General features: G+C 49.8%; 7 protein-coding genes across 7 annotated transcripts; 2 read left to right on the forward strand and 5 right to left on the reverse strand.

Moving 5' to 3' along the window:
• Positions 1-469: 469 nt before the first annotated feature.
• On the forward strand, positions 470-2,506 carry NECHADRAFT_82306 (uncharacterized protein; the record flags this gene model as incomplete). The annotated part of the gene is made up of 7 exons (XM_003040264.1): positions 470-480; positions 536-564; positions 729-824; positions 993-1,089; positions 1,468-1,718; positions 1,767-1,801; positions 1,835-2,506. 7 exons carry the CDS (start codon positions 470-472, stop codon positions 2,504-2,506), a joined length of 1,191 nt encoding a protein of 396 aa, XP_003040310.1.
• A 1,910-nt stretch (positions 2,507-4,416) lies between these two features.
• On the reverse strand, positions 4,417-5,735 carry NECHADRAFT_44561 (uncharacterized protein; the record flags this gene model as incomplete). Its single annotated transcript, XM_003040279.1, has 5 exons — positions 4,417-4,524; positions 4,570-5,041; positions 5,109-5,376; positions 5,425-5,482; positions 5,643-5,735. The coding sequence occupies 5 exons, from the start codon at positions 5,733-5,735 to the stop codon at positions 4,417-4,419; spliced, it is 999 nt and encodes a 332-aa protein (XP_003040325.1).
• A 909-nt stretch (positions 5,736-6,644) lies between these two features.
• Positions 6,645-14,618, reverse strand: NECHADRAFT_106233 (uncharacterized protein; the record flags this gene model as incomplete). The annotated part of the gene is made up of 9 exons (XM_003040280.1): positions 6,645-7,562; positions 7,615-8,083; positions 8,139-11,985; positions 12,037-12,486; positions 12,542-13,031; positions 13,084-13,196; positions 13,251-13,464; positions 13,513-13,933; positions 13,993-14,618. 9 exons carry the CDS (start codon positions 14,616-14,618, stop codon positions 6,645-6,647), a joined length of 7,548 nt encoding a protein of 2,515 aa, XP_003040326.1.
• Positions 14,619-15,900: 1,282 nt separating this feature from the next.
• NECHADRAFT_82309 (uncharacterized protein) lies at positions 15,901-16,789 on the reverse strand (the record flags this gene model as incomplete). Its single annotated transcript, XM_003040281.1, has 2 exons — positions 15,901-15,971; positions 16,090-16,789. 2 exons carry the CDS (start codon positions 16,787-16,789, stop codon positions 15,901-15,903), a joined length of 771 nt encoding a protein of 256 aa, XP_003040327.1.
• Positions 16,790-20,102: 3,313 nt separating this feature from the next.
• On the reverse strand, positions 20,103-21,839 carry NECHADRAFT_82310 (uncharacterized protein; the record flags this gene model as incomplete). Its single annotated transcript, XM_003040282.1, has 3 exons — positions 20,103-20,120; positions 20,223-20,253; positions 20,356-21,839. 3 exons carry the CDS (start codon positions 21,837-21,839, stop codon positions 20,103-20,105), a joined length of 1,533 nt encoding a protein of 510 aa, XP_003040328.1.
• Positions 21,840-22,663: 824 nt separating this feature from the next.
• On the reverse strand, positions 22,664-24,334 carry NECHADRAFT_82311 (uncharacterized protein; the record flags this gene model as incomplete). The annotated part of the gene is made up of 3 exons (XM_003040283.1): positions 22,664-24,116; positions 24,169-24,210; positions 24,279-24,334. The coding sequence occupies 3 exons, from the start codon at positions 24,332-24,334 to the stop codon at positions 22,664-22,666; spliced, it is 1,551 nt and encodes a 516-aa protein (XP_003040329.1).
• Positions 24,335-25,099: 765 nt separating this feature from the next.
• Positions 25,100-26,110, forward strand: NECHADRAFT_82312 (uncharacterized protein; the record flags this gene model as incomplete). The annotated part of the gene is made up of 1 exon (XM_003040265.1): positions 25,100-26,110. The coding sequence occupies one exon, from the start codon at positions 25,100-25,102 to the stop codon at positions 26,108-26,110; it is 1,011 nt and encodes a 336-aa protein (XP_003040311.1).
• Positions 26,111-26,158: the final 48 nt, after the last annotated feature.

Below are 26,158 nucleotides of genomic sequence, written 5' to 3' on the forward strand. Positions count from 1 at the left end.
TAATATAAATATAAGTAAGTAAGCCTAGTTATTAAGGCTATTAATATATCTTAGGCTAAGTATTAAACTTTAAAACTAGAAGTTTTAAGCTTATAAATCTTTTTTATATTAGTTATAATTAAACTCTCCCCCTTTTAATAATAGCCGGTTAAGGTCCCCGCCTATAGTCTCTATTATCTTATAGTAATAGGTCGCCTATCTAGCTTGCCTTAGTAGTATATTATCCTTAAAGAGTATATCCCTAGGCGCTCCGCCCTGAACGCTAGTCCCTAACTTTACTTGTTTTTATGTAAGATAGATTAATTCATTAAATAGATATACTATAGAAAAGTTAGAATACTAATTAGATGCATTATTATCCGTGTCAAAGCTCTACGTTTCAGTCAATCTCATTCACTACTATGTTAGCCGTTGCTTGTCGTCGATCAGAATATTAAAGCACCTGGTGACGGTTGCTAGGTTCTACTATATGTCAGGGAGGTTTAGTTACGACCATCGCTCTAGCTATGAAAATGTACTCTTTTTTAATCTCTAGGTTTATGCCCTCTAGCTTACCCTACTGCTGTATGTTAACCTCGGCATCTGTGAGGGCGTGCCGCCTTCAAGGCCGTGTATGTGCCAGAGGCTTCGTAAACGGGGAGTCCCGAAAGGCCGGGAATCAGATCTTGCTTGAGTCTATCTCACTATAATAGGGGCTTTTCTACTAAAATAAACTCCAAGTTAGGTAGGTTTTAGGTTCACAAGGGCTACTAAGTTCTATTCCTACTCTCTGATGGAAAACATAGGAGGAGCCTTAATGTTAATTGGTTATGATGCATTTCTTTGTGAGTGGGCAACTAACTAGGTTTCGGCATCTACTCTCTCTAAAGGGTAGGTGGTAAAGCAGCGTAGTAGGATCTACCGGGCTAATAGTTATACCGTCTGTGTTATAGTAGGCATGAAACCTTGCATGTTTAACCATGAGTGAAGACAAACCTTATATTGTGGTTTAGACCCGCTCAAAGTGACGTGTACCGCCGGATCTCTGGACCCCCATGCCTCTATTCAAGCACTTGGCCTGCTAAAATTAATCCCGCGTCGGAAAGCATTGTATGGAACATTGCCTGCTTGTAGCATCACCTTCGGGGGTGTTCAGCGTACCGCGGCTTAATAATCCTTCTCAACGCCCTCTCATTTCTCAAATAGCGCATAGTCGACGTCTGGCCTGTCGCCGGGTGTTTCGATCATCACCTTCTACTACAATGGCCAACCTCCCGGTGAATTTATCCATTTCAGTGCCTACTTTAGTTGGGTCGTTACTCTCTTGTACAGCTAGCTTTCTGGCTCTCTGCCTTCACACAATTGTTCCCCCGCAACGGCGGCATTTTCGACATGCACTAATAGTAAATCTGCTTCTAGCAGGTAGGTCGCCCAACAACAGTTAAGCAAAGTCTTGCTGACGTAAAGATTTCAAGACTTCATCAACAGTCTAAACAATACTGTCTCCGGCATCCTTGTACTCAATAATGGCTATGCGGACCCAGGGGCCTCCCCAAGCACTGGATGCCTTGCCAACGCGTGGATCGGACAGTTTTCTGTACAAGCCATCGACTTCAATATTCTCGTCATCTCGATATCGGTATTTATGGCGGTTCAAAAGCATCAGTTTCTCAGCGATTCATCAAGAGCTATGACCACAATTGTGTGCATCTTGCCATGGATTCCCGGTACAATAACCAGTAAGCATTGCTGAGGCCTTGATGACTGAGCACTTGCTGAATAAGTAGGCTTTGTTGGCCTTGGTCTCGGTGCATATGGACCCGTAAGTGGAAACTGGTGTTGGATACAATCACAGTATCTTGGCCTTCGGTACGGCCTCACGCACGCTTGGCGGATCGCTATTTTCCTGGCCACGATATCAATCTACACTTTTATCTACATAAAACTCCGACGCCTGTTCAGCCGCCTCAAGGTTGACCTTAGCTCGTCTGCCGCTGGCCAAGATACAGCTGGTAACCGGTCTCGGAGTCAACTGGATACCACAGAGCCGTCTAATAGCCGTCGGATCTGGATCACCACATCTGTTGAAGCCTCCTCGTATGAGTTGCAATCTCAGCCAATATCCAAGGAAGACCAGCATACACAGGATTCCAATATTGGGAAATCACAGTGGCCCGCTTCTTCAAGAGACCAGCCTTTTCCAACAGAGATCCTCCACACAAATACACCCCAGCAATCCTCTGTCAATGTGGAGCCATCTAGGAATGCGCCGGCATCACCTAATCTAAAGAGAATGCTTCTTTTGAATGGATATCCGATTGCGTACATTATCCTCTGGATTCCCGGCATGGCGAACCGCTTAGCCGAGTCGGTGGGCAGCTCACCGCAATGGCTCACGTCGTTGCAGGCCTGTACTCAGTTTGTTGGAATGGTTAACGCCCTGACTTATGGCTTCACCGAGCAGATGCAGCGCGCGATACAGGTGTGGATGAAAAGGCGTAGTTTCCGAACACTAGACATCGAATAAATTGCTGTCTTGCCATTGAACGAGATTAGTAGTGAGCTCTGTCTTGCTGCACTGCTAGTGGCAGGAGTCGAGTTTCAGTTCTTATGCCTAGCAATCTCAACGATGTCAAACGTATAGAATGAGTAGTGGTGGAACTCCCACCTCAGGTTATCGAGGTCCCTATACGAGTGTCAACGGGAATTCCGAGCATCATGACTCTTCGGCCAATGGAAACCCCTCTAGAACGTAGTGTTCTTGATGAATCAAGGTCTGCTGAGGGACCATGTTGAGCGTGGAAGCATTTGCAAAGCTTATCTGAGTTTGAATCTTGGGTGGAAAGGCATTGGGCATGAGCGCTTGATTATGTTGGCAACTGTATTTCTCTTGCTGTATTGCCTGAATCCATCCTCAATATACACAGAGATTGAAAAGAAACATACCCCATGAGAGGGTTAACCTTTCATGATGATGCAGCTTGGTATGAGTCTTCGACGGTAGGCAGCAGAAGGTTTTTTCTAAAAGAAAAGGCTACTATGTTAGCATTAGGTCATGATGCTATAATGTATTAACAAGGTGTTCTTTCTTAGGGTTAAAGCCCATCTCTTCATGGGTTAACTAAGCCAGAAGATCAAGGTCGAAAAACTTGAATTACTATTTGATCCTCTCTCAGCAAAGCAAAGCCAGTTGCAAGGGTTTATACAGCCTATTCAAATAACTAACAAATGAATAAAGCAGGCTCATGATGTTACCATCATTAATCAAAGTGGGAAGGTAGGCAAATTGTGGCATTGCCACACGACGCCCGGGGTACGTGACCATTGAGTACCACTGTGGGTGTGATTCTACGTAACATATCATATTCTCTTGTCTCTTGCCTAGCTAGATATAGCTCCAAAGACAGAGAAGGGGTATGTGACGCACATGGCCCGGGTCGTACGGCCAAGTTACTTTCTCTCCGGTACGTGACTAAATGGTAATTTCTCAAATAGGGAGTTCGGTAAAAGTTGGTGAGCCTGATTAGGATGTTAAAAGGTGAATATGAAGAAGTAGTGTAGGAGGTATAAGGTTGAATGGTACATCGGCAAGGCATGCTATCGATAATTTCCTGGGAGAATGCGGCCTCTCCAAAACGATATTAAGCAACACAAATGTAGATCGAGGCGATGAAACCGCCTCAGTTGACGAGGTTGATGAATAAGTTAACCGTTAGAAAAGCCAGGCTGGAAATAATCTTCTAGCTCACTTAACCATTAAGGGCCGGTCTTTAACTATAAGAAAGAACACACTACTGGCATATTATAGTTTTATATCCTAATGCTCACATACTAGCCCTTTTGCTTAAACCTTCTGCTGCTTGTAGTAGAAAACTCATACCTAGCGGTACTATGAAAGGTTAAACCTCTCAGGGGGTTAAGGCTAGACACTTGATTTCGATCGCCAGGCTCAAACCGTTTCATAAAGCTGTGATAAACGCCCTAGATAGGGTATTTTACTCTACTAGATTTTTCTGCTCACTGTGCCTTTTGCAGTTGTGGCTGATGGTCTTTTATGGACTTGACATTGCATATAATAGCAAAAGCCCTCAGATATAAGGAGGCTCCCGCTGCTTCAGGCGGAATTACTGCCGCAATTGTAGAGGGCTCGTCTCCTTGCACGAATATCTTCACGCTATGCTGTCTACTCCGGGCTGCTGGTGACCACGGCATCGAGTGTTATGGCAGTATCAAGATATGCAACAAATTCCTTCAACATGTTTTAGAAACATAGCGTCCATCTAAGGTATACAAGAGGGACCATATTATGGTCAAGTGTGTAGCTCGTTGCCACCACGGAACGTTGTAATAATGGCAGCAATGATCTAAGGCCTGAATATCAAGATACATGCTCTAGTGCGCAAAGATCAATAGGGATTAATCGAGGGAAAATGCACTCTAGGGCATGTCAACCTCGTCTGGCTTGCGGCCCCATACGACATAGAACTTCTGATAACCGTGCATTCTGTGATCTGCTAAAGCTCTCCTCACGTCGATGAGGTTGACCTGGTACCTATTAGTTGAGCGCAGCATGAATTGGTCGAAACTCACCTCGATCTCCTCCTTGGTCATGCCCTTAACGCGATGCAACAAGCCATAGCTGAGCGCCTGTAATCCTTCCGCCACATTCGCATGCCATAGCTCCCCAAACCTCTTGAGCCTGCGGTTTTTGGGCCAGCCGTTGATAGGAATCTTGTAGATCTTTTCATGGATGTCGACAAATCCAGTCTCCTTGAGGGCTTGCTTTATGCTGGCGGCACCGGGCAAGGGTCGATCAGCGGCTATGCTGGCGTCGACAATATCATCGCACCACTTTTTGAAGGGGTTGTTTTCCGTAACCGAGTCGTCGTCGCACTCCATAAGACCCTCCAGTTCTTGACATTCTATCCACCCACCAGGCCTTAGCCGCTCGAAGGCCGGCTGAATGATTTGTGTAGTCATGTCAGCCCAGCAGCCCAGAGTTACTCTGGTGTGTATCAGGTCAAAGTTACACCAGTCCCTGCCTTGGGGCCACTCATCGGTTCTAGCACGGTCAGTTCATATATCTAAGGTGAGCGCGCAATGGCTGGGGGCAGTGGACAGTTACGCACGCATCGTCAATTATGAATTCAACATTAGGAGGGACCAGCTCGCTCTGAATAGGAGACAAGTCTGTACCGATGATTCGAGCTTCTGGGAACTCATCCCCCAGATCGATAGCCCAGTGGCCGGAGCCTGTGGCGATATCAAGGACCTTGCGCGGAGGGGTTTCGTCATCAAAGGGGGCAAGGCAACTCCTGCCGTCTAAGAGGATTTTGAGAGTCTCATGTTGCGTGTTCAGCCGTTCGATCTCAATCAAGTCATTGGGATAGTAGTAGGCTGTAAAGTTAGCTTCTATTGGGCTTGGGATCTCAGGTCAGAACGTACAGCCGGCACGATAAGCGTGGTATGTCCTTCCGTTCTCCTTGTGGAACTCATAGATACTCTCCGCCACGGATGCGGTATCTCTATGATGAATTAGCGCTAAAATACGCCGGCAATCAATGGCTGCAGGCTGACAGTGTGGGACGGCTCCAAGGATTTGACTATTGAATGTGAGCATCGGTGGAAAGAGGGCCCATGCTGAGCAGCCCGATGAGACTCACGTCGACTTCAATTCCAGTGGTATAGTCAAGGTACGCCTCAAAGCTGAATTCATAGTCGGAAAGACTGTCTCTCGGCCCGATAGTGCTCGACATTTGGAGCCTCCGAGTCAGCCGAGTTGTTGATCGCTGGCGTGAAAACCTGGGAGTCGGGCGGACGTGGAGGCCCAACCGGGATTTCAAGAGTGGAGAGGGGGCATAGACAGGCGATGATCTGTGCTGGGGAGAGGAGGGAGAACTGTAGCGCCAAGTAGTGGTACTGTGGTGGGTGGGCGCGTGTTTCTGTCTGTGAAGAGAGGAGGGGAAGAGGGGTTTCAGCGAGACAGACACCGACAGACTGGGTCCTCCTGGCTGAATAAGACTCAAAGTCGACCCGAGGGGCTGGTAGTCGGGAAAATGGTGACCCGGAGGATCGGGACGGGGATGGAGAGAGTGCGTGATCCAAGACACGGGAGCCAGTTTTTATTGGGCAATTTCTTGTGATGTTTTAGGGCAAGCCGTCCGTGCCAGATCCGGCGGCTGGGCGGGGCACAGTGTGTCTTTGTGTAGCAGGGGCACCGTTCAGACACTATCTTGATCATCAGCAGTGACTTTGTAGGTAGTCTTTTGCTATTCGTCAATCGAGATATGGTCTGCTGGCTATTGCATCCTACTGGGACAACGTGATTTCTAGAGTAGCTTTGCCATACCAGAGACCACGCCTCTCTTCTTACCTCTTGCGTCGGAGCTGTTGCTCCTCCTCCTACGCACATCCCTGTCGCTCCTGATGATAAACACAGTGATGAGTCCAGGCGTGGCGTGTTCTAGGCCCAGGATCTACAATTGGTTCAGGTCTAGACTCATTTCGAGTCGTCAAGCTCCACACACCACACCAGAACCTTGACCGAAAATCACCATGCTGCGATGGTAGCTACCCTATTCTCGAAACATTCCAGAATCAAGAAGGAAAGATACTTTCGAAATCGGCATATTCCATTCTAGATAATTACATTCTGGATCCTTCTCTCATGCCAAACCTCCTACCACCTTCTCCCCAAGCCTCGCCGCCACCGTTTCTCCCAGCTGCCTCAACGATGCAGCACCCATCATTTCCAGCACGCTAACTTGAAGCCCGGACGCCTGGCGGAACCATCTTCGCAACTCGATTGCGGTAAGAGAATCCAGACCCATTTCGGAAAGTCGAAGGCTTGTATCGATCGTAGTGTCTGGCTTCAGCAAGAAATCATTGATCTTTCTTCCAATCTCCACAGCCAGGAAGTCGACGGTTGATTCTTGTGCGAGGATACCCGCACCATCGCCATCTGTCAAGGTCTGAAGGAATTCCTTGAGGCTGTGGCTTTCGCCTCGTGCGTCAGATGCATCTCCAACAGCTAAGTTGTGGTAGATTCCCATTCTTCGATCTCGACGCCAGTTGGTTGGGTTTTTGGGATTATCAAGGTGAAGCTCTGATCTTAGACCCATGATGATGTGGCCTTTGTTTTCCCAAGTAGATAAGAACTCTGATGAGAGGTTTGCAAAGTTGCCCATGTCCTGACTTGCCTGTGGCACCGAATTGGCAAGTGAAGCTTCGACACTGTCCAAGAACTCTTTCTCCCCCAGCGTGTAGAGGCCCTGCAGCTTGATACTCCGAAGCGCCGCTGGGTTCTCGGCCACGAAGCCGACGTCTTCGATGGGGCAAATGGAGAGGACCGAAGCAGGGAGGCCAAGGGAGTGCCGATACTGACAGAATGACTCGATAAAAGTACATCCAGCTTTGTAATTCCCCTGCCCAGGTTGATCAACAACCGTAACGGTAGAGCTGGCTAACCAGAAGTAGTCCAGAGGCTGCCCGAGGAATGCTTGATGAAGATTCCATGTACCGTGGACTTTTGGTTCATTGGCGTCTGTCCAATCTGCCCACTTCATGTCAAGAAACGGAGAGTCCTATCATACGTTAGTCAAATGCTATGTCTTGCTTGCATGAGAGGTAGCTTACTCTCTGAACCATCGCAAGATGGAAAACGCCTTTGATCTGAGTTGGCGACTTTTCAATCGCTTCCTTGACATCCTCAAGGTTGTTGACGCTCCCTTTAATCATGGCCACGGCGCATCCCATGGATTCAAGTTCCGTTGAAACCGTGCTGTCCGCCGTGGCACTTCTTGATAGAAAGATGAGTTGTTTAGCGCCGTGTTCAGCCATCCAAATAGCTAGAGCCCTTCCAAGCCCCCCTGAGCCACCCACCAGCAAGTAGGCGGCATCAGGAGAGAACTTGATGCATTGGGCCATCTCTCTCGCTTCCAGCATCGACGGGTCCCCGGGGAGTTTCAGAATCACTTTGCCCATGTGGTTGCCACCCTGAAGATAGCGGAAGGCTTGCTTGATGTCAGCTGCGTCGAACGACGTGATAGGTTCCAGCGGCTTGAGCTTTCCTTGCTCAAAGAAAGCCAGAGTCCTTTGCAAGACACTGTAGAAAGACATTAGTATGCATGAAAATACGCCAAAGAAAATGATCGACTCACTCTCGGAGAACCCCGCCTTGCTCCTTCATCATATACATGACATCGATGCCACAGTAGGATCGGTTGTCCAGGAAACGACTCATGTCAAGCTGACCAAATCCAGCGAGATCGCGCTTCCCGAGCTCGAGCAATGATCCGTTCTTTGCAACACACTTCCAAGAAGCATGCAAAAGCTCTCCGGGTAGCGAATTCAGAACAAGATCAACTCCTTTGCCTGCTGTCTGCTGCATCACTCCATCAAGGAATGAGGCGTCTCGCGAGTTGAAGATGCGTTCTCGTGGGATGTTGTAGGTCTTGACCAAATAGTCCTTCTTTTTCTCACTTCCAACGGTTGCGTAAATCTCTGCACCCATCATTTGCGAAACTTGGATAGCAGACAATCCGACACCACCACAAGCCGAGTGTATCAGTACACTCATTCCCTTGCGCAGCCTTCCTACATCCAGCAGTGCGTAGACCACAGTCGCAAAACAGCCCTGGATGGTTGCCGCTTCCTCAAAGCTCATGGTATCTGGAAGTTTGTGCACGAAGTGGTCCGCTACAATCACCTGCGTGGAGAAGCCACCCTCATAGGTGAAAGACATGACTCGATCGCCAATGCTGAGGCCTTTCACGGCACTTCCAAGTCTCCTGATTGTGCCGGATACTTCCATACCCAGGGAAAGATTGGATGACTGGGATGATATGAGGCCCATAGCGTAGACAACGTCGCGAAAGTTGAGACCAGCAGCACGAACGTCGATTTCAACGTGATGCTCCGGAATGGTCTCTGGGATCGGGAGAATTCTCCAGTCCATGGTTTCCAACATTCCTGGTTTGTCAATATCCACCTTCTTCATCACATCCCCTTGATCTTGGTTGGTTTTGGTAGAGGCTTCCTCTAGCAGTGGGAAGGGCTGATAACGTCCAACACATATGACCCCGTGGCTGATGACAAATTCCCTGTCAGGCTCAAGGTTCTCGTTGTCCTCGTCCCGGACGATCTTGTCGAGGAGCTGAGAGACCAGAGTGCTAAATTGGTTCTCCATGTTGTCAACTTCGACCGTGTAGAAGTTGAGCCCCAGTTCCGAACGCAGAGTACGAGCTACACCCAGCGTCTGTGCAGACCGCGGATTTGAACACTCGACCTGGATTGCGTCTGTCAACCAAAGAATCCTCCTTGGGCCAACTGTCCGAACGAACTGCTGAAATGTAGCAAACGCTTCCTCGGAGATATCTTGGAAGAAATTGGCCTCAAGATCAAGGCATGAAATGATGTCCTGGCCCTTCGGGATATCGTCTCCGATACGGCGCTTTGCGATGGTCCAACCTCTTTCTTCCAGTACAGTAGCCAATTTGCCAACGATCTCCCCCTCGGGGTTCCCGGATAGGAGAGTGATGCAAGATGGGTTGGGGATCGGTGTAGGCTGTTTCTTAGCCACTATGACGGCGAAACGTCGATGTGACTCTTCGGCGTCGAATGTAACAGCGTCAGCGCCGCTGAACCCGGCAGCTCTTAGTTCCTGATCCCACCGTGATACTGAGACGTAGGGTTGATCCAAGCGATTGTCCTTTTCTCCTAGCCACCATCCTGAAAAGTTGCCAAAGATGTAATTGAGAGATCGAGTGACGCTGCACAGCTCTGTCATCACGAGCATTCCATCCGACTTGAGCAAAGGCCGTATATTGCTCAACGTCTGTTGTAGACAAGGTGTCGCATGCAGAACGTTTGCTGCGATGATGAGATCATAACTCCCCTCTTGGAATCCCTGCTGGAGGGGGTCCTGAGAGACGTCCAGTACTCTGAACTCGAGGTTGGATGCATTCGCAAATCGCTCTTTGGCAGCCGGGAAGAACCCTGCAGATATATCCGTGAAGGTATAGGTAGAATACGCCGGTACTCCATGGACATCGACAATGTTCCGCAGAATGGTCTCAGTAGTACCACCAGTTCCTGCTCCGAGCTCAAGGACTCGTAGAGTCGGCCTGGTATGAACCAAAAGGCGTAGGAACTTGGAGTAGTCAAATGTCATGACATTGTAAATCTGGGCAAGGACGTTGTCTTGTAGAAGAATGTCGAGGGTATCGGCTTCGCCCGTAAAGAGTTTGTCAATGTTATCGAAGAGACACCTGATTCCGACGATGAGGGCTTTCTGTGGTAGCTCCAATAGAAGTGTAGTGAGTTCTTCAATCTTGGCTAATCTTTCGGCCCTTGGAAGAGCAACATGCTTCTCGGGGTTCTCGACCAGCTTATAGTTTCCAGCTGCTGCAAATCCAATCTGTTGATTGATCCAGTCTCGGAACCTCGCAAAGTGAGGCTGGCAAGGCTGAAGGTATCTGACTCTTTCTGCCGTTTCGAGAATGCAGTGCAAGCCTAGCTCTTCATGTAGTTGAGAATCAGACTTGGAGGCTGCCGGCGGGGTGAAAAGAGTCGATACATCGACAAAGTCAAAGTGTGGGAGCCACCTCAATCTTGCCGCGGCGTGAACATCGAGTCCCTCAGGTGTCTCGTCATCTCCAAGGGCATGGAACTGGATTCCAGAAGCTCGGAATGCCACCTTTTCACCCGAAGCGAACTCGACGCATGGCTCGACTCCATACATCTTCCACGCTTTGGCGTCCATGACATCTGCACCTGGGCCAATTTCGAGCTCCTCAATTGCAGTAGGCACGCAAAGTTCGGCTAGGTTTCGCCCAAGTCCTTTGGCTTGCGCGACCAAGAGTAGCTGAAGGCCGGCATCAATTGTTGCGGGATGAAGGGTAAATGGGGAGTGACTCTGCTGGTCTCGGTTGATGATTTGCGCAAAGGCAAGCTCTTCAGAGACAGCGGATGTGACATTTGACAGTCCCCGGAATGAGGGCCCATAAATAAAACCTACGCTGGCCAAGCGACTGTAGATGCGGGAGGCATCAACCTTGCGAGGAAGGACTTCTGGCACCCAGTCACGGGTCCTGGCGTTGTCGAGGATGCTCACTTGACCAGTGCAATGCTTCACCCAGGTCGACCCACTGTACGACGAAACAGAAAACTCAAACCATTCCGAGGAGTCGGTGTCGTTCAGCCTCTGTCTGTGTAGGCTAGTCATCAGCTCGGTTGGAGCCGAGTCGGACAACAATAGTGCTGTTTGTGCTACCACGTGTCGAAGACGGTATCCAGTACCACGAGGCGCGTGAGTAAGCTGCCTGACAGCTTCACCAGTGACAGCGATGTATCCGGCGAATGGAAAAACGATGTCATCATGCAGCTTGTGATCAACCAACCAGGGCTCATCTTCGACATGGAGAATGTTCCGCCATTGTGGTTCAGCGTCGGTGCATTCGAGGATACGAGATCCCAAGAGACAATGGTCAGGATATTGGCGAGTCCTCCATGCCTTGGATATGCGACTCTCAAACCAGTACGATTCCTTGTGATCCCATGGGTACGTAGGCAACCCTGAAATTGCTTTCCCAGAGGAGAACATGGGGGTCAAGTCCATTTCGAGCCCTCCTTGGTAAAGCTTCCCTACTGCGGAAAGAAACGCGGCAAAAGAGTCCTTGCCGCGAGATTGGGTTGTCACATAATGACACGGCCGAGACACTTGAGAACAAGTCTGGCGTAAGGGGCCGGCGAGCGTAGAATGAGGACCGATCTCGATGAAGATGGAGTCACCCTTGAGTGCCAGCAAGTTCAAGACTGCTGGGGAGAACCTGACTGGAGACGTGAGGTTTTTCACCCAGTATGAGGGATCACGAATGGAATCATCCACCGGCTTAGTCGTGACCGAAGAGAACATCTCAGCTTTTGCTGAGGGTAGATATTGCGTCAATCTCGGCAAGTCAGACTTGAGGAGATCATGATACTCGGTACTAAGGGGAACCATGTGGTCTGATCAATTAGCCGAGGACATCATAGAGAACTGAAGGGAGTGATACGTACGGGAGTGATACGCCATGTTAACCTTGAGCTTGCGGGCAAACATGTCAGGCATCTTCTGCTTGATAGCCTCAACAACTTGGTCGACCTTCTCGGCATCACCCGAGATGGTGGAGCTGCTGGGGCTATTCTCGCAAGCCAGGACGACTCCGTCACACAAGTGTTCAGACACTTCCACGGCCCCCATTCCAATGGCTGCCATGCCTCCAATCAGGTTTTGCTTTGTTGTGACATAGCCACGGTAGTAGGCAATAGTTATTGCTTCTTCCATCGAAATGAAACCAGCCGCGTACGCAGCAGCGATTTCGCCACTTGAATGGCCAACAGCAACAGTAGGTGTGAGCCGTAGGGCGGAAAATTTGTTGAACAAGGCCACCTGAACGGCTGTGCACAAAGGCTGAGAGAGTTCTGCCTTGTGGACTTGAGTAGTCTCGGCAGACTTTAGAAGTTCGTCTTAACATAGGTTAACAGACTGCACATTCGATGCCGAGGGATTCGCTCTTCTCACCTATAATGTTCCACGTTGGTGGAAAGCTAAGGCGTTTCAACACTGCATCCATGTCGAGCAGGTCTGTACGGAATGCCCGATCGCTCTCGATCAACTCCTTGGCCATTCCGGGCCATTGTGCGCCTTGGCCACTGAACACCATTACCAATGGCAGTGGTTCCGACAGTGCCTTCATGGGCCCAGAAGTTTCAGTGACGTTAGCTCCGTCCAAAATGGCATATGCTCTGTGAGGCAAGTGTTCTCTGTGCATGGCGCGAGTGTAGGTGAGGTCCGATACGGACTCTGGGTGCTGCAAAACCCACTCTTGGTGGTTATTGATCTGCTTCTGGAGGGAGACATCTGTGTTGGCTGATAAGAGAAGCAGGTCCAACTTCCGAGGTTGATGCATGGGTGGACCAGGGTCTTGGAGCACGTGTTTCCCATTGTGAAGAGCAGTGCCGTTCTGTTGAACTATGCCATTTGAATAAGGGGCGTAAGCCTCGAGGATAACCTGAAGACAATGTAAGCACCTAAGCCTAGTAAGGGTAGAAAAGACCTAGTACATGTGCGTTGCTACCGCCAATGCCAAATGAATCGATGCTGACCCTCTGTTTACGGTCTGATGGAAATGGAGTTGGGTTGACAGGAACAGTCAAGTTGTACTCTGCAAATGGAACTTGATGACGAGTTAGCTTGATAGCCTTTGAGTTTTGACAAGTCTGATGCTTACTCTTGGGATTGGGATTAATAAACTTGATGTTGGGTGGAATGATGTTGTGCTCAAGGGCGAGAACACATTTGATCACAGAAGACAGCCCTGCGGAGCCTTCAGAATGTCCCAGGTTGGGCTTGACTGAAGTGATGTAGATCCCATTCTCACCAAAAACTTTGCCCACGGCCGTCGTTTCAATGGGATCGCCCGTGGGTGTTCCAGTACCGTGACACTGTGGTCGTTAGAATGCATCATCTGTGTTGGTTGTTCGATTACTGACCTCAACGAATGCTGTCTCTCGAGGGTCCAAGCCAGCGTCCCGATAAGCCTTTCTCATCAGAGCCTCTTGTGCAACTCCATTGGGAGTGACAAGACTAACACTCTTGCCGTCGCAGTTTGTAGAAGTACCTTTGATGACAGCCCTCACTGGGTTGCCATCACGAAGGGCGTCGGCGAGAGGCTTGATGTAAATGGCTGTGATGGCTTCAGCTCTGGCGTATCCGTCTGCTGAAGCATCAAATGTCTTGCAGGAGCCATCTGGGGCAAGAAGCTCGCCTGCAGACATGGTAGCCGTGAGAGCTGGGGTAGTAATCATGCTGGCACCTCCGACGACAGCACCTGATGCATCGCCCCTCTGTATCGCCCGACATGCTTCATGAAGAGCGATTGTTGAGGCTGAGCATCCGGTTTTGATCACCATACTAGGCGGTAGAACATCAGTATTGTGAAATAATCAGTGCCAGGTATCGGGCCAACTCACCTGGGACCTCGAAAGTCATACTCGAATGAAACACGGTTGGCCATCATAAGGTCGCCATGTCCAGTAACAGCATGGACACCGCCTTGCTGGGGCGCCTTTGTGCTCATCATCAACCAATCATCCCCAAATGTTCCTATGTAACAGCCCAGTTGCTGCCCGCGATAGTTTACCTCTCCTGCATCTTCAAGGCACTCTCGAGTGACCTCAAGCAGTAATCGTTGTTGTGGATCAGCCTTCTCGAGCTCGGCCTTGGTGAATGTGAAAAACGAAGTATCTAGACATGATAGATCTTCGTCAAGGAAATATCCGTGTTTGACCTTGACCGAGTCCTTGCCGCCGAGACTGTCGTCAAAGCCCTCGAGGTTGTAACGGCTGCTAGGAACGGGGATACGAGCATCTACCCCATGGTAAAGGAGGTTCCAGTAGTCGTCACAGTTGCGGATGCCTCCAGGAAGACGCAGTCCAATACCGCAGATGGCTATATCAGACGACACCGGCTGTTGGATGTGTCCATTTTGCTGATGCTCATTGAGAAAATGTCCATTAGACATAGACACACCAGAGTCAGCTGTGCCTGGTCTTTGGACCTTCTCCGACGAGGAGATATCAACAGAATCGTTACTCATGATGATGAGATGTGAGAAATGGAAGATGATAGATGAAAGGCCTAAACTTGAATGAATGGGCCTTGGGGTCGTGGAAGCCGAGCACTACGCGATTATCTAACAACAAGCTGGCTGTACAATGTCTGGTATTAACAGTGAACCTCTCACGCCATCCCAGAGAAGATATCATCCCGGACTCCACCGCAATGCCGCATTGGCCGCTCGAGCTAGCAAGCTGCAAGTAACCTGTTGTTGGCTGGTCATGGTCGGATGATGCAAGCTGGTGGCACCAAATTCCCTCAATCTCGTAGATGCTGTTAGTGGGGACTGAGTAAACAACCTCCTCTTTGACAACCCCGATTGAAAGATACGACCCGGTGCGCTGGGTCCGGTGGGCGGTTGCAGATAATGTGGCGGGAGTCTGTGCGACCAGTTCGAACCGAGACCAGAGATGATGGCACCAGAGCCAAGGTAACCCCCGGCCAACACCTGATATGGTGTCCATGTGTCCCGCACCACCTCCAAAGTTAAATCTTGCAGTGGCTATGGGTGACATTGAATGGGGCTGACGTGGTCTCTGGGAGGAGATATGTCCCGTAGACGCATAACCGGGAGATAACAGCCAGTGGTTGTCCGCATGCCGCTCCTCGTTGGTGGGGATGAACGGAACGCTCAAGGTCTTTCCCCTCGGAACCCCCGGACCAGCTGCGAGAAACCTATCACTCTTAAGCCGCAATGTTTTATGCAGCCGTTGTGCAGTGGTGAACGCATGTCGTGTCACCTGCTCATTGGCCTCAGCTCACCGCCTCTAGAACTACGCATGCATAAGCAACGGCATCTATCAATGAAACGCATGGTACGCGAACGACTACTCGCTAAACATCATGATCAAGACAGTTTCTACTTGGAACGATTCCTCTTCCCCCTCCCGACATTTCGCGCTTTGACTTTCGCACGTGCATGCAGTTGTGGAGTTGACGGGTGACCGACTGCAACGGACATTCAATGTACAGTACAACGGCGCCGTAAGCGCGGTCCGTCATCTGCGGCCCGGGCCTTGTAGTTGGTGGTTCGTGCCACGTCGATGTTCTCTCCGTTGAACATTGACTTTAGCGTATAATACTAAGGCCGATTGGTGTGCGGCCGGGTCTGAGTCGGGTGACTCGAGGAGCGGGCGGTGGTGATGAGGGCTAACGGGATCGGATTCGGCTGTATGATTCCTTGTGATGGTTAGGCCAAAAGCTTGGTTGATTAATCAATGCCAGATCGAAGAGCCAGGCAAGATTTGCAGGCCAAAACAGTACTACTCAAAGCAAGACGAGTCGAGGTAGAGTGGACATGGCGGGAACCAACAATCTGACCTCACAGTCGTGTCTATTTAGGATCATAGGGCAAAGGAAATGATTCTCAAGGGTTCGCTCGTTTCGCAGTGACTAATTTAAATCTCGTCACTGTCGTCGGGGCTTTGCAGCCCTGAATATGAATATCATACCCACAATTCGCGTCTCGACCTCCTCAAATTCCTCCTTCAAGACTTGCTCAAATACTCTAGGATCTTCTTCGTAGTTATCAAATATACCTCTCTTATTGTAGAAACCCAAAGCAAAGGTGGCAACGCGGCCCACCTTCTGCTCAGCCTTGACCTGATACCCCTTTTCTGTCTTCTCCCAAACCTTGCCTAGGATTGTAGATCCACTCAGCACCCCATCGTCCGCCAAAAGGCTCTTGGCGTTCCTGATTGCTTTGGATTTGGACAAAGTAGGTCCGGGCATGTGGTGCATGATGAGGGACAGAGAAGCAGAGCCAAACTTCTCGTTTTGCAACGAAGCGGGAAGCGGTGCTCCCGCGTCAGCATGAACGGTGCGAATGTCAATGTCTGGATGACGAGATAGAATCCCCTGTTTCGCCGCACTGAGAGAGGCTTGACTCAAGTCGACCAGAGTCAGATGCTGGTCTTTGGCCTTTCGACCTAGGTCTTTGAGGGCTCTGATTGGGAAGTAACCATTGCCAACACCAATATCCACGTGTCTTGGAGAGAAGTTCTTTGAGAACAATGGGCGTAGGTGTTTCTGCACTGAGCAGCGCCAGATGAGAGGAGCTGAGACACGTATGACATAAAGGTCATATATAACCAAGACAATAGGAGTAAACCGTATCGATCCGGCATTGTGAGCCGGTGTTGCGACTGTCATGTTGAATTGAGAGGACAAGTGTGTTGGAGAACAATAGACTTGGGTGAAATGACCAATGTTTGACCTCTGACATTGGTTCTCTCTTGGGGGAGAAATACAAGTGTTTAAAAGAGTGTGGCTTAGCTTCAATCTATGAATATGTTGCCATGAGTCCATATGCCTTTAAACAAAAACAATGGATTGTAACAAGAGGGGTTGCTCGCCTGATCGTAAACGCCCGTCTTGGGTGAATGGGTCGACAACACATGCGTGCATTAGCACACACCGTCAGTCGGGCTCATGGATGCAGACGGCGGAACCGGACTCTTGCATCCTGCCGAAAATAGAAAAACGTACGTTATTAGCTTGGCGGAGATAATGCAGCTGCTATTCCTATTCCAGAGTCACTGGATCCTTAAGACATATGGTGGGGATTACGAGGGCATCTTGGCAGACAGCTCACAAAGAGAAGCGCAAGACGCTATGCAAAGCTAGAAACTGGAAGGTCGTCACTGTTTGTTTCATCGCACTACACTTTCATTTCTTACCTAACGAGAATATTGGGCAAAGTAGTCACAGAGCCAATATGGCAACCAAAGGCAGGAGTCCGTCACCTAATACGAGACATGTTCACACACGCCAAGGCGCCTTGACGAGATCAAAAGCTAGGCAACAAGCTAACGCAGAGCAGACATCCCAAGACAACGCTAACGAACGCCAAAGTTTTCAACAACGGCTCTGCCACACACACCAGTGTTCATGGGCTGGACTTGGGGGTGCACATGACCAAAACAGTGACCAATTTCTCGACCATGGCAGTGAGCACTAGGATTAAGCCGGGATCTTTTTCCTGATGATAGCAGCTGGCGGAGGCGATGCTGACTGAGCATAGATGCGCTAATCAGGACCTCGTGGTTCTCTCAAAGCAAGCTGTGCTTCCCATGGCATGGGTATGCGTTGTAAACAAAGAGATCGAGGCAGTTAATGGCCAGCTGTTCTGTGCGTAAGCAGCATACATGACAGCCTTGGTAGTCTCGGGCGAAAACTCATTCTGGTGTTGTCTGGCGTCACTATTTATTGCGACCTGTCTGAACGCTTTGTGGTCCTTTTCCACTATTTTCGGGGGATCCCGGGGGAATGAAGGAAGTAAGACCGGGCATGATAAAGCAATCCTTATTGCATCCAAGATATTACCCTCTCTGCTGCGATGCTGAGCTGCCCAAGCTACATTGGGATGAGGGAGAAGTGCGTGAACAGCGACATCATGCTTGTAGAGTACTATACCGAATAAATTCAAATGCCAGCTCTCGAAAACAATGGCTTTTCCAGGCACTTTTCAACACCATTTGGGGTTGTGTTATGTGATTTTTGGCGAGATATCTATCAACGAATATCGCAATTAGTGTTGCTAGTATCATGCATATCTTGAGCTCTCAACTAAAGGATAACGAATAAGTAGTTATCAAGACGTTATACTAGGGGACAGATATATTTGCGACGATAGCTAAGCGTTCTGATTTAGTAAATGCCGTACGGTCAAAGGTCCATGGGCAACAATGAACTCCTCACGCTTAGTTGGAAAGCTGCCACAGTGATCGCCCTCAATTCTGCTGCTTTGCGTCTAGTCACCATGTAAAACGACGCGCCTCAATTGGCAGATATCCGTCCCTTGCTGTGATATTTGGCATGTGATATTTCAACTGCTTGAATCAGCTTCCTCATGAAATGGATACCTAGTGAGATCTCAACTCATACTTTGGATAAGAAGGAGTGGCTAGGGGGAGATCTTGCGAGACTGGAACAGCTTATCAAATCAGCTGATATGTACCGCAGCAAACATGTCGATACGCTCGTCACCAAATCCATGGCATGATGCATCGCGCACCTGTTTTATCGACTCCTCCATATGTCCGATCCGAACAAGATCCTGCAGCCTGATATCGAATGGGTTGTTGAGAGATGGGACTGTAAAGGCATGACTTGCGAGATACACTACACTGCACAGGTGTGGGTATTACCAAGATGGTCATAGATGCAGTCCGAAGGCCACGACACGAAATTACCCACTGCTTGGGTGTCTAGTATGATAATTAAGCAGCATGTCTCCTGTGCTAGCATTGCAATGACTGGCACCGGGTACGACTATCCCTGCTTCTAAACTCTCAATGTTTCCACTGATATATCTCTGCCTCTGCACTTGAACCTCAAGTCCCGGGTAAGGCTATCAACTGGAATTGCACTAGGATGGCTGAAAACGAGAATCTTGCCATGGTCGATAGCGAGTGGGCATTTTCCCATGCATCAACTCCGTTACCCTTCTGTTGCCGACCGTGTGAACTAGCCTGGGACAGAAACCATATTGAAATTGCTGACTGTAAATAGGGAAGAGATTACCGGACAGAAACAGGTGCGTCTGACTAAATAAAGTATTGATCTGCTCTGCATTGACTATGTAGAATAAACTTGCGAGTCAATCACCACTCACACTTTTGTTAGCTTCAACTACACGGAGACTTTGCAAGGGCGCAGATTTTACAGCCCCAGTTCGAGGGAGAAATTATCTTTGAAAGCATTGGCAATTATTCGGGAAAGTAAACACAATAGTTACCAACCCCTATACTTGGCATGCTCTGGAGGAGTCTCTGGAGTTGGATCCGGCTCATCAGTAATAAGTCGATGCCTGAGATTTACTCGTAGGGGAATTTATTTTAGAGCCTAACAACAAGACAGGGAAACATGACGAATGAGCACCGACCAAAGATCTAGATGCCTATGAATCGACGATATATCACCAATTCCTTAGCATGTACCGTCCAGCTCGTCTGTACTATATGAGAGCATGCCTTCACCAGGGCCGATCGGTTGAGCGGAATACCATCCACTAGCGGGAAGCCTAGATCGTTGATGATAGACAAAGACCATTTGGTGAAAGCGCCAGCTACTTGCAACGAGGTTCTGACCGGTTTCTCTGCTACGTGTCACTGATGAATGATGAGCTAGGGGAAATTTGGCAGTGCTCCAAATGCCCGTATAAGCTAGTTGACGACGATAATTTGTGGATTGCTACTTCATATCCAACTTGAAAGGTAGTGTAACCCACAAAAGAAGAAGAAAAAGATTCACACCTAGCGTGCCGTGCTGGGGAAGTAAGTGATAACATGGGTCCAGGATTTAGATCATAAATGTAAGCATAGCGGATTATGACTAGCAGCGCGCTATCAACCCCAATAACCAGATTTTTAGTTTAAGTCGCACCCTTTTGCGAAGCTTAATGGTGATAGGTAGCGACCTTCAAGTTGAATTGCGTACCCCAGGTAGTGCTTAAGCCCCTTGATCAGCCCGCGTTGTAGAACTATTCAAGTTGCCCAAGATGCCCAATTAGCTATCTTGGGAAACCTGGAGACCTCCTGTCAGCGAACATGCAACTCAACATAAAGGTTCTGGTTACACCTACCTCCACCATGCGGGGATCTTTATCAGCAAAGCTTTTAACACAGTACCGTAGTCTGTTCGGGTAATAACCCTTCTGACAACATCCCACCTCTCTCCATTCTTTCGTCCAAAGAACCCAATCTGAATTCGCGCACCTGATGTTGCCAGGAATAATTTCGTCGTGGCAGTTAACCCCTGCTGAAATTAGCCCCATGCCCAAGATATTGAAGAGTCGCGATTTACCTGGAGGGCAGCAGATGCTCACTTGACTAGCCACCTCCTCGTCCAGTTCCAATCCATCAGGACAGCACCAAATTGCCGTTCTGGAGATGTGTGTGCCTTCGGGACAGTACCCACCGCTTGTTTTCGGGTTGAAGAGCGGGTAATGGACAAATCCAGTCCTCCCGCCACACTGCTTGGGTCGGCTATACTTGACGGTGATCTTCACCTGGTCAGTCTTGACATTTTTGGAGGATATGAACAAAACGATGAAGGTAACTGGAGTGTCCCCTTTCTTGCATGGGAGGTCATGAGGTTTCCCTGACGTCGCATCAGTTGGCATGTCGACCCAGTCTTTGACGCCGGATTTCCGATATGCTACCCTCTGATAGCTGTTGGCAGATGAGTAGATGCTGACGGTCTGACCGGTCTTGACGGTGATCTTGAAGACAGAAATGGTGAATGGGATAGTTGTAAGTGTTGCAGTGCCAGTAGTGCTCGCGGCCCCGGCGCTCATCTTGATTGAAACGGGCTTAGGAGGGATCTCCGGTATGGTCGGAATCATGACTCCGCTCGTATCCTCAATAGCCTGGAGAGCGAACTCCTGAGCGAAAGTGAAGAATGTATCGACGAAGCTACCCAGTTCCGAGAGGCGCTGCCTCTCCGCAGCGCCGGAGAATCCTACGGGCGTCCCCAAAACCCAGTCGTTCATAGAGTGTAGGTTCCGGTGATTCCCCATGGACTGGAAAAATACACTCGCTGCATAAGCAGCTAGTCCATCATGCGCGTATAGAGGTACAGCAGGGTCGTATTCAGCGCCACTGAACTTCTTCCCAGGCCATTCAGTGTTGGAAGTCGGAAAGACGACATTAGCGAAATAGTTTGCGGTTCCGTCCCGAATATACTCAGGATCGCGAGCATTTCCCATCTTCATGTCTTGCACGCAATGGTACAACTCGTGTGCCACTGCAAATAAGGCTCGAGGAACGTTAGTAGTCGCCTCTGTCGTCCACCGCTGATACATCTGGATTTGGAAGGGTGACTTTTTCTCGTACGGATTGCTCGTCGCTGCTGTAGTGGGGCCGTCGACGGCAGTGGTCAGAATAATGACGATTACCGCTGGAAGCTTTGCGAACTTGTTGTATGTTTCGAAAGTCTCTGCGAGGGACTTTTCAAGAACTGGTTTGACGGCATTCTTGGTCTTGGTAGATAGCTGGCTCCACTTCCGAGTGTAGGTCACAATAATCTTTGTGTCCCCAAACTGCTTGGGATAGCCGGCGAGAGGGTGGCAGTCAGTCTTGACTGTCCACTTGCGACCGACATCCCCGGGCTTGAGATTCCAATACTTATCACACCTACTCCATTGCGCCTGTGCTGAAGAAAGGAAGAAGAGAAGAAGGCTGAGTAAAAAGAAGCGCATCTTGGAAGAATTATACTCAGATATGCCAAGAGCTCCTTGACTCGTTCAACCACAGGTTGGATAGGGGCTGTTTGGGTTTGGGAAACAGCTGGCGTCGGTACTGCTAGGAACAGAGCTACGTATTTATTGCACGTTTCGTCGCAACGGACTGAGCTTGGTTAGTGACGGCAGACGCCGCATTCACACGGAGCTGTGACATTTCTTAGCATTTAAGTTACGCCACGCCAGGGCCTCCTTAACGCCTCCTGTGTTCACTGTTGTCAAAGAGGCTACTTCCAAGTCTGCGCTATGGCCTGCTACCGTACAAAGCAAAATTAGTTATCAATAGTTAATGAATAGTCTAACTTCGTTCTCTTCAATGGAGCGTTCGGGACCCCGCCACAAGCCCTGACTAGGTGAGTATTGGTTCCTAGTGCATCTCCTCGGCATATCTTTGCCGATCTAACCAAGAAGTTGTCAAGATGTGGTGGGGGTTAGCACCTCTTATAATCCTCTGACACAGTGCGGCCAGTGTCCTGCAATATTTTACTGACGCAAAAGCCGATGGCATGAATGCCCGGTCCTGTATTTCTGGTAACAAAGAACGACAACGTTCTTTCACTAGTTAACATTCGTTCAAAACTGTCTCCTTGAATTAATGGCGATAAGGACACCTCATGTTACTGAATACGTTCAATCGCTCTATGCAAGGCATCTGAACTCTTTGAATCAGGGTACGCAAGACCTGAATTGTCTTGCGAGGTGGATAATGAGCTAACTGCCACCAGGGAACGAGGAAGCAATCGAACATAGGCTACAACAGCTAGACCACTTGTGCGAATGCATCATCCGTACCGAACCTGTTTATCATCCCCGCCGAACCAGTCTTCCAACTGCCGTGCTTCCTCGCTAGGTGCGTAGTTGATAATGGTACTCTTCATGGTAGTGTAGGCGTGGTACGAGCTAATCCCGTTCTCACTACCCACACCACTAGCGTTGGTAGCCCCTCCCCAAGGGCTGCTAGGATCGTTACGATGGTGCGTATTTACCCAAACGATGCCGGCCTGAATGCTCTGCGAAACCTCAAAGGCCTGACTGATATCCCTGGTCCAAACCGCAGCGCCCAGGCCGAACTGTGTGTCATTGGCCAGCCCAATAGCCTCAGACACCGTTTCGAACTCGGCAATCACTATCGCGGGCCCGAAAGCTTCTTCGTGCCAAATCCTGCTATGCGTGATATTGTTGGCGAGTGTAGAAGATAGGATGGTTGGCGGGAAGAAGAAACCGCGGCTAAAGTCGGCACCATCGAGCTTAGAGGAGCCCTTCAATCGTGCTCCTCCGATGAGAACTTTGGCATCTCCAGCAGCTACAGCATCGTCGATGAGGCTTTGCAAGTTGCTCATTTGCCTTTCAGAAATCAGAGGACCCATAGACGAAGCTGGATTGGTGGGAAGCCCTATGTTGTCACAAATCATTTCTGCTTTTCTGATCAGCTTGGGTAGAAAGGCTGATGAGATGCTCTTGTCGATGAGTATGCGCGTTGCTGCAACGCATGTCTGGCCACTTGCGATGAAGGCCCCGAAGGCGACACCGTTCACAGCAGCGTCAATATCGGCGTCCTTGAGGACCACGACTGGTGCCTTGCCCCCGAGCTCGGCAGTCAGGTGAGCCAGGTTCTGCCCAGCAGCGGCCCCAATGAGGCGACCTGCTGCGGTGCCGCCAGTCACATCAACCTTTCTGATCAGACGGTGTGCGGTGAGTGCTTTTCCAGTGATGGCCCCAAAGCCAGGGACGACGTTGAACACGCCGTCGGGCAAGCCTGCCGCTTTCAAGATGGGCCCTAGCCTCAGGCTTGAAAGCGGTGTCAGCTCACTCGGCTTCAGGAGAATGCTGTTTCCCGCTGCCAGTGCAGGGGCGAGCTTCTTAACGGCAATCAGAAGTGGGTGGTTGAAGGAAGTGATCTGCGCCACAACACCGAGGGGCACGCGGTCAACCCAGTTGTGAAGTTTGCCAGAAGTGGGAAGCACAGCCCTTTCTTCAGTGCGGAGCAAGGCTGCATAGTACCGAAACCACCGGACGAGAGAGGGCACTTGAGCGCGCATCTCTCGAATGGCTCGCCCGGTCTGCGCAACCTCGAGCAAGATGAGTTCCTCCAGGTTTTCGGTGAGCAAGGTGGCGGCCTTTTCTAGTACCTCTGCTCGCGTCTGGCGTGGGCATTTTGACCAGACTCCAGATTCAAACGCACTCTGCGCCGTCTGGACTGCGATATCGATGTCTTGCTCTGACGCGGTATGGCATCTAAAGGATCAGCGAAAAGGCATGCGGCCGTGAAACGAGAGTCGGGACTCACTTCGCAACCAGCTCTCCGGTGGCAGGACTCTTGATAGTCAGTCTGTCCAAGTGAGTCAGAATAAGAAATATGCGTAGGTAGGTCTGGAGAGGGTGGTTTCGGCCACTCACTCTTGGCCATTGCCAGTCACCATCTGGCCACCGATCCAAAGATGGTATGCGTCCATGTTGATATGGCACGTTTGTTTCTTAACGAGGGTTTAGCGCGAATGTTGACAAGTAGCTGCTGTGATCTCAGTAAGATGTCAAGGCGAAACCAGATAGAGCAGCAGGCGGGGTTGCTTTGGTAGAACACTTAAGTAAGGCTTACGGCGTACTCCGTCCGCCGAGGTCACTGATAGCTGATAGCGAGATGGTGGATCTGATGTGAGTACATGTGCATTATTAGTGGCCCGCTTGGAGCTCAGGTTAACATGCATATTTTATTAAATTAGGCCATATTCAAGAGCTCCAACTATGGTCACGTGCCTTGCATGGCCAGTAAGGAGAACTCTGGCTTGTTAGATAAACTAGACCTAATTAGGAAGCCGTCTCACCAAAGACGAGATAAAGATAAGTCATGGCTTTGGCTTTGTCTGCTGCCCCGGACGCCAAAGGCCTTAACTACCCCACGGGGCTGCACCGAAAACTTTCTTAGACGCTATCAACATCTCATACATATCTCGAGGTCGCTATTACTTGCGGGGAACGGCGGGATGGGGTCCAGGCCATTAGCTGATTCACAATGAGGCAAGTTTCCGCGAAGGGCATGCGATCCCGATAACCCGTTCAACAATAAGAGGGCTGTAACGTGTGCCCTTTAACGAGCACACAGACGAGCATTCGACGAGCCTTGTACACCTTTCTCCCTGCTCCCAGCCCTGGTATTAGATTATCCCTCGCAACCAAAACAAGCCACTCCCTTCTCTTATCCTCTTCTCACATCACTCACCATGAGGTCAAAACGGGTCATATCTATCGTCTGCTGTCACGCTGAAGGTGAAGTAGGCGATGTGGTCATAGGAGGTGTGATTGACGTCCCCGCAAAGACGATGCACGACAAGCTCGTCCGTTACATGGCTGAGAAGGACGACCTGCGCCAGTTGCTTCTCCAAGAGCCACGAGGACGTCTGGAAATGAGCGTAAATCTTGTGGTGCCGCCTTGCCGCCCCGACGCTGATGCCGGCTTTCTGATCATGGCCCCTGGCGACTGGGTACCCATGTCTGGTTCCAACACTGTGTGTACGACGACGGTTCTTCTCGAGACTGGCATCGTGCCGATGAAGGAGCCTGTCACGGAAGTCAGACTTGACACCGCGGCGGGCTTGGTTGTGGCAACAGCGGAGTGTCAGGGTGGCAAATGCAAGTCTGTGTCTTTCGACAACGTCCCTGCCTTTGTTTACGCCCTTGATAAAGAGATCAGTGTTCCTGGGCTTGGAAAGGTTGTCGTGGACATTGCATACGGGGGCCAGTGGTATGTCCTCGTCCAGGCAGACGCACTGGGTGTTATGGTGGAAACTGTCAACGCGGATCGTCTCATCGACCTCGGAAAACGGCTGAAGAGCGCTGTTCTGGCTGAGTGCATGCCCACACATCCCGAGAACCCGGCAATCTGTGGCATCAACAACGTCATCATCACGGAGCCGCTACTCGATGGGCCTGAGGGCAAGACAGTCAAGCATACGGTCATTGTCACGCCAGGGAGGCTAGATAGAAGCCCATGCGGTACTGGCAGCTCTTCTCGCCTCGCCATTTTCCATGCCAGAGGCCTTGTCAAAGTTGGTGAGCCGGTCAGGTTTAGGAGCATTATCAACACTCAGTTCATCGGTCACATTAGAGGCACGGCAAAAGTTGAGGACCTGGATGCAGTGCTGCCGACAATCAAGGGAAGGGCTTGGATCACCGGTGAGAAAAATGTGCATCTTGATCCAGAAGATCCATTCCCGACAGGATTTTTGCTTTGAGTAGAACATGCAAAAGAATGCAAGAAAGGGTCAGGAAAGTTTTCTCGA

The sequence above is a fragment of the Fusarium vanettenii genome, assembly GCF_000151355.1.
Source record: "Fusarium vanettenii 77-13-4 chromosome 7 genomic scaffold NECHAsca_72_chr7_6_0, whole genome shotgun sequence".
NCBI classification, from domain to species: Eukaryota; Fungi; Ascomycota; class Sordariomycetes; order Hypocreales; family Nectriaceae; genus Fusarium; species Fusarium vanettenii.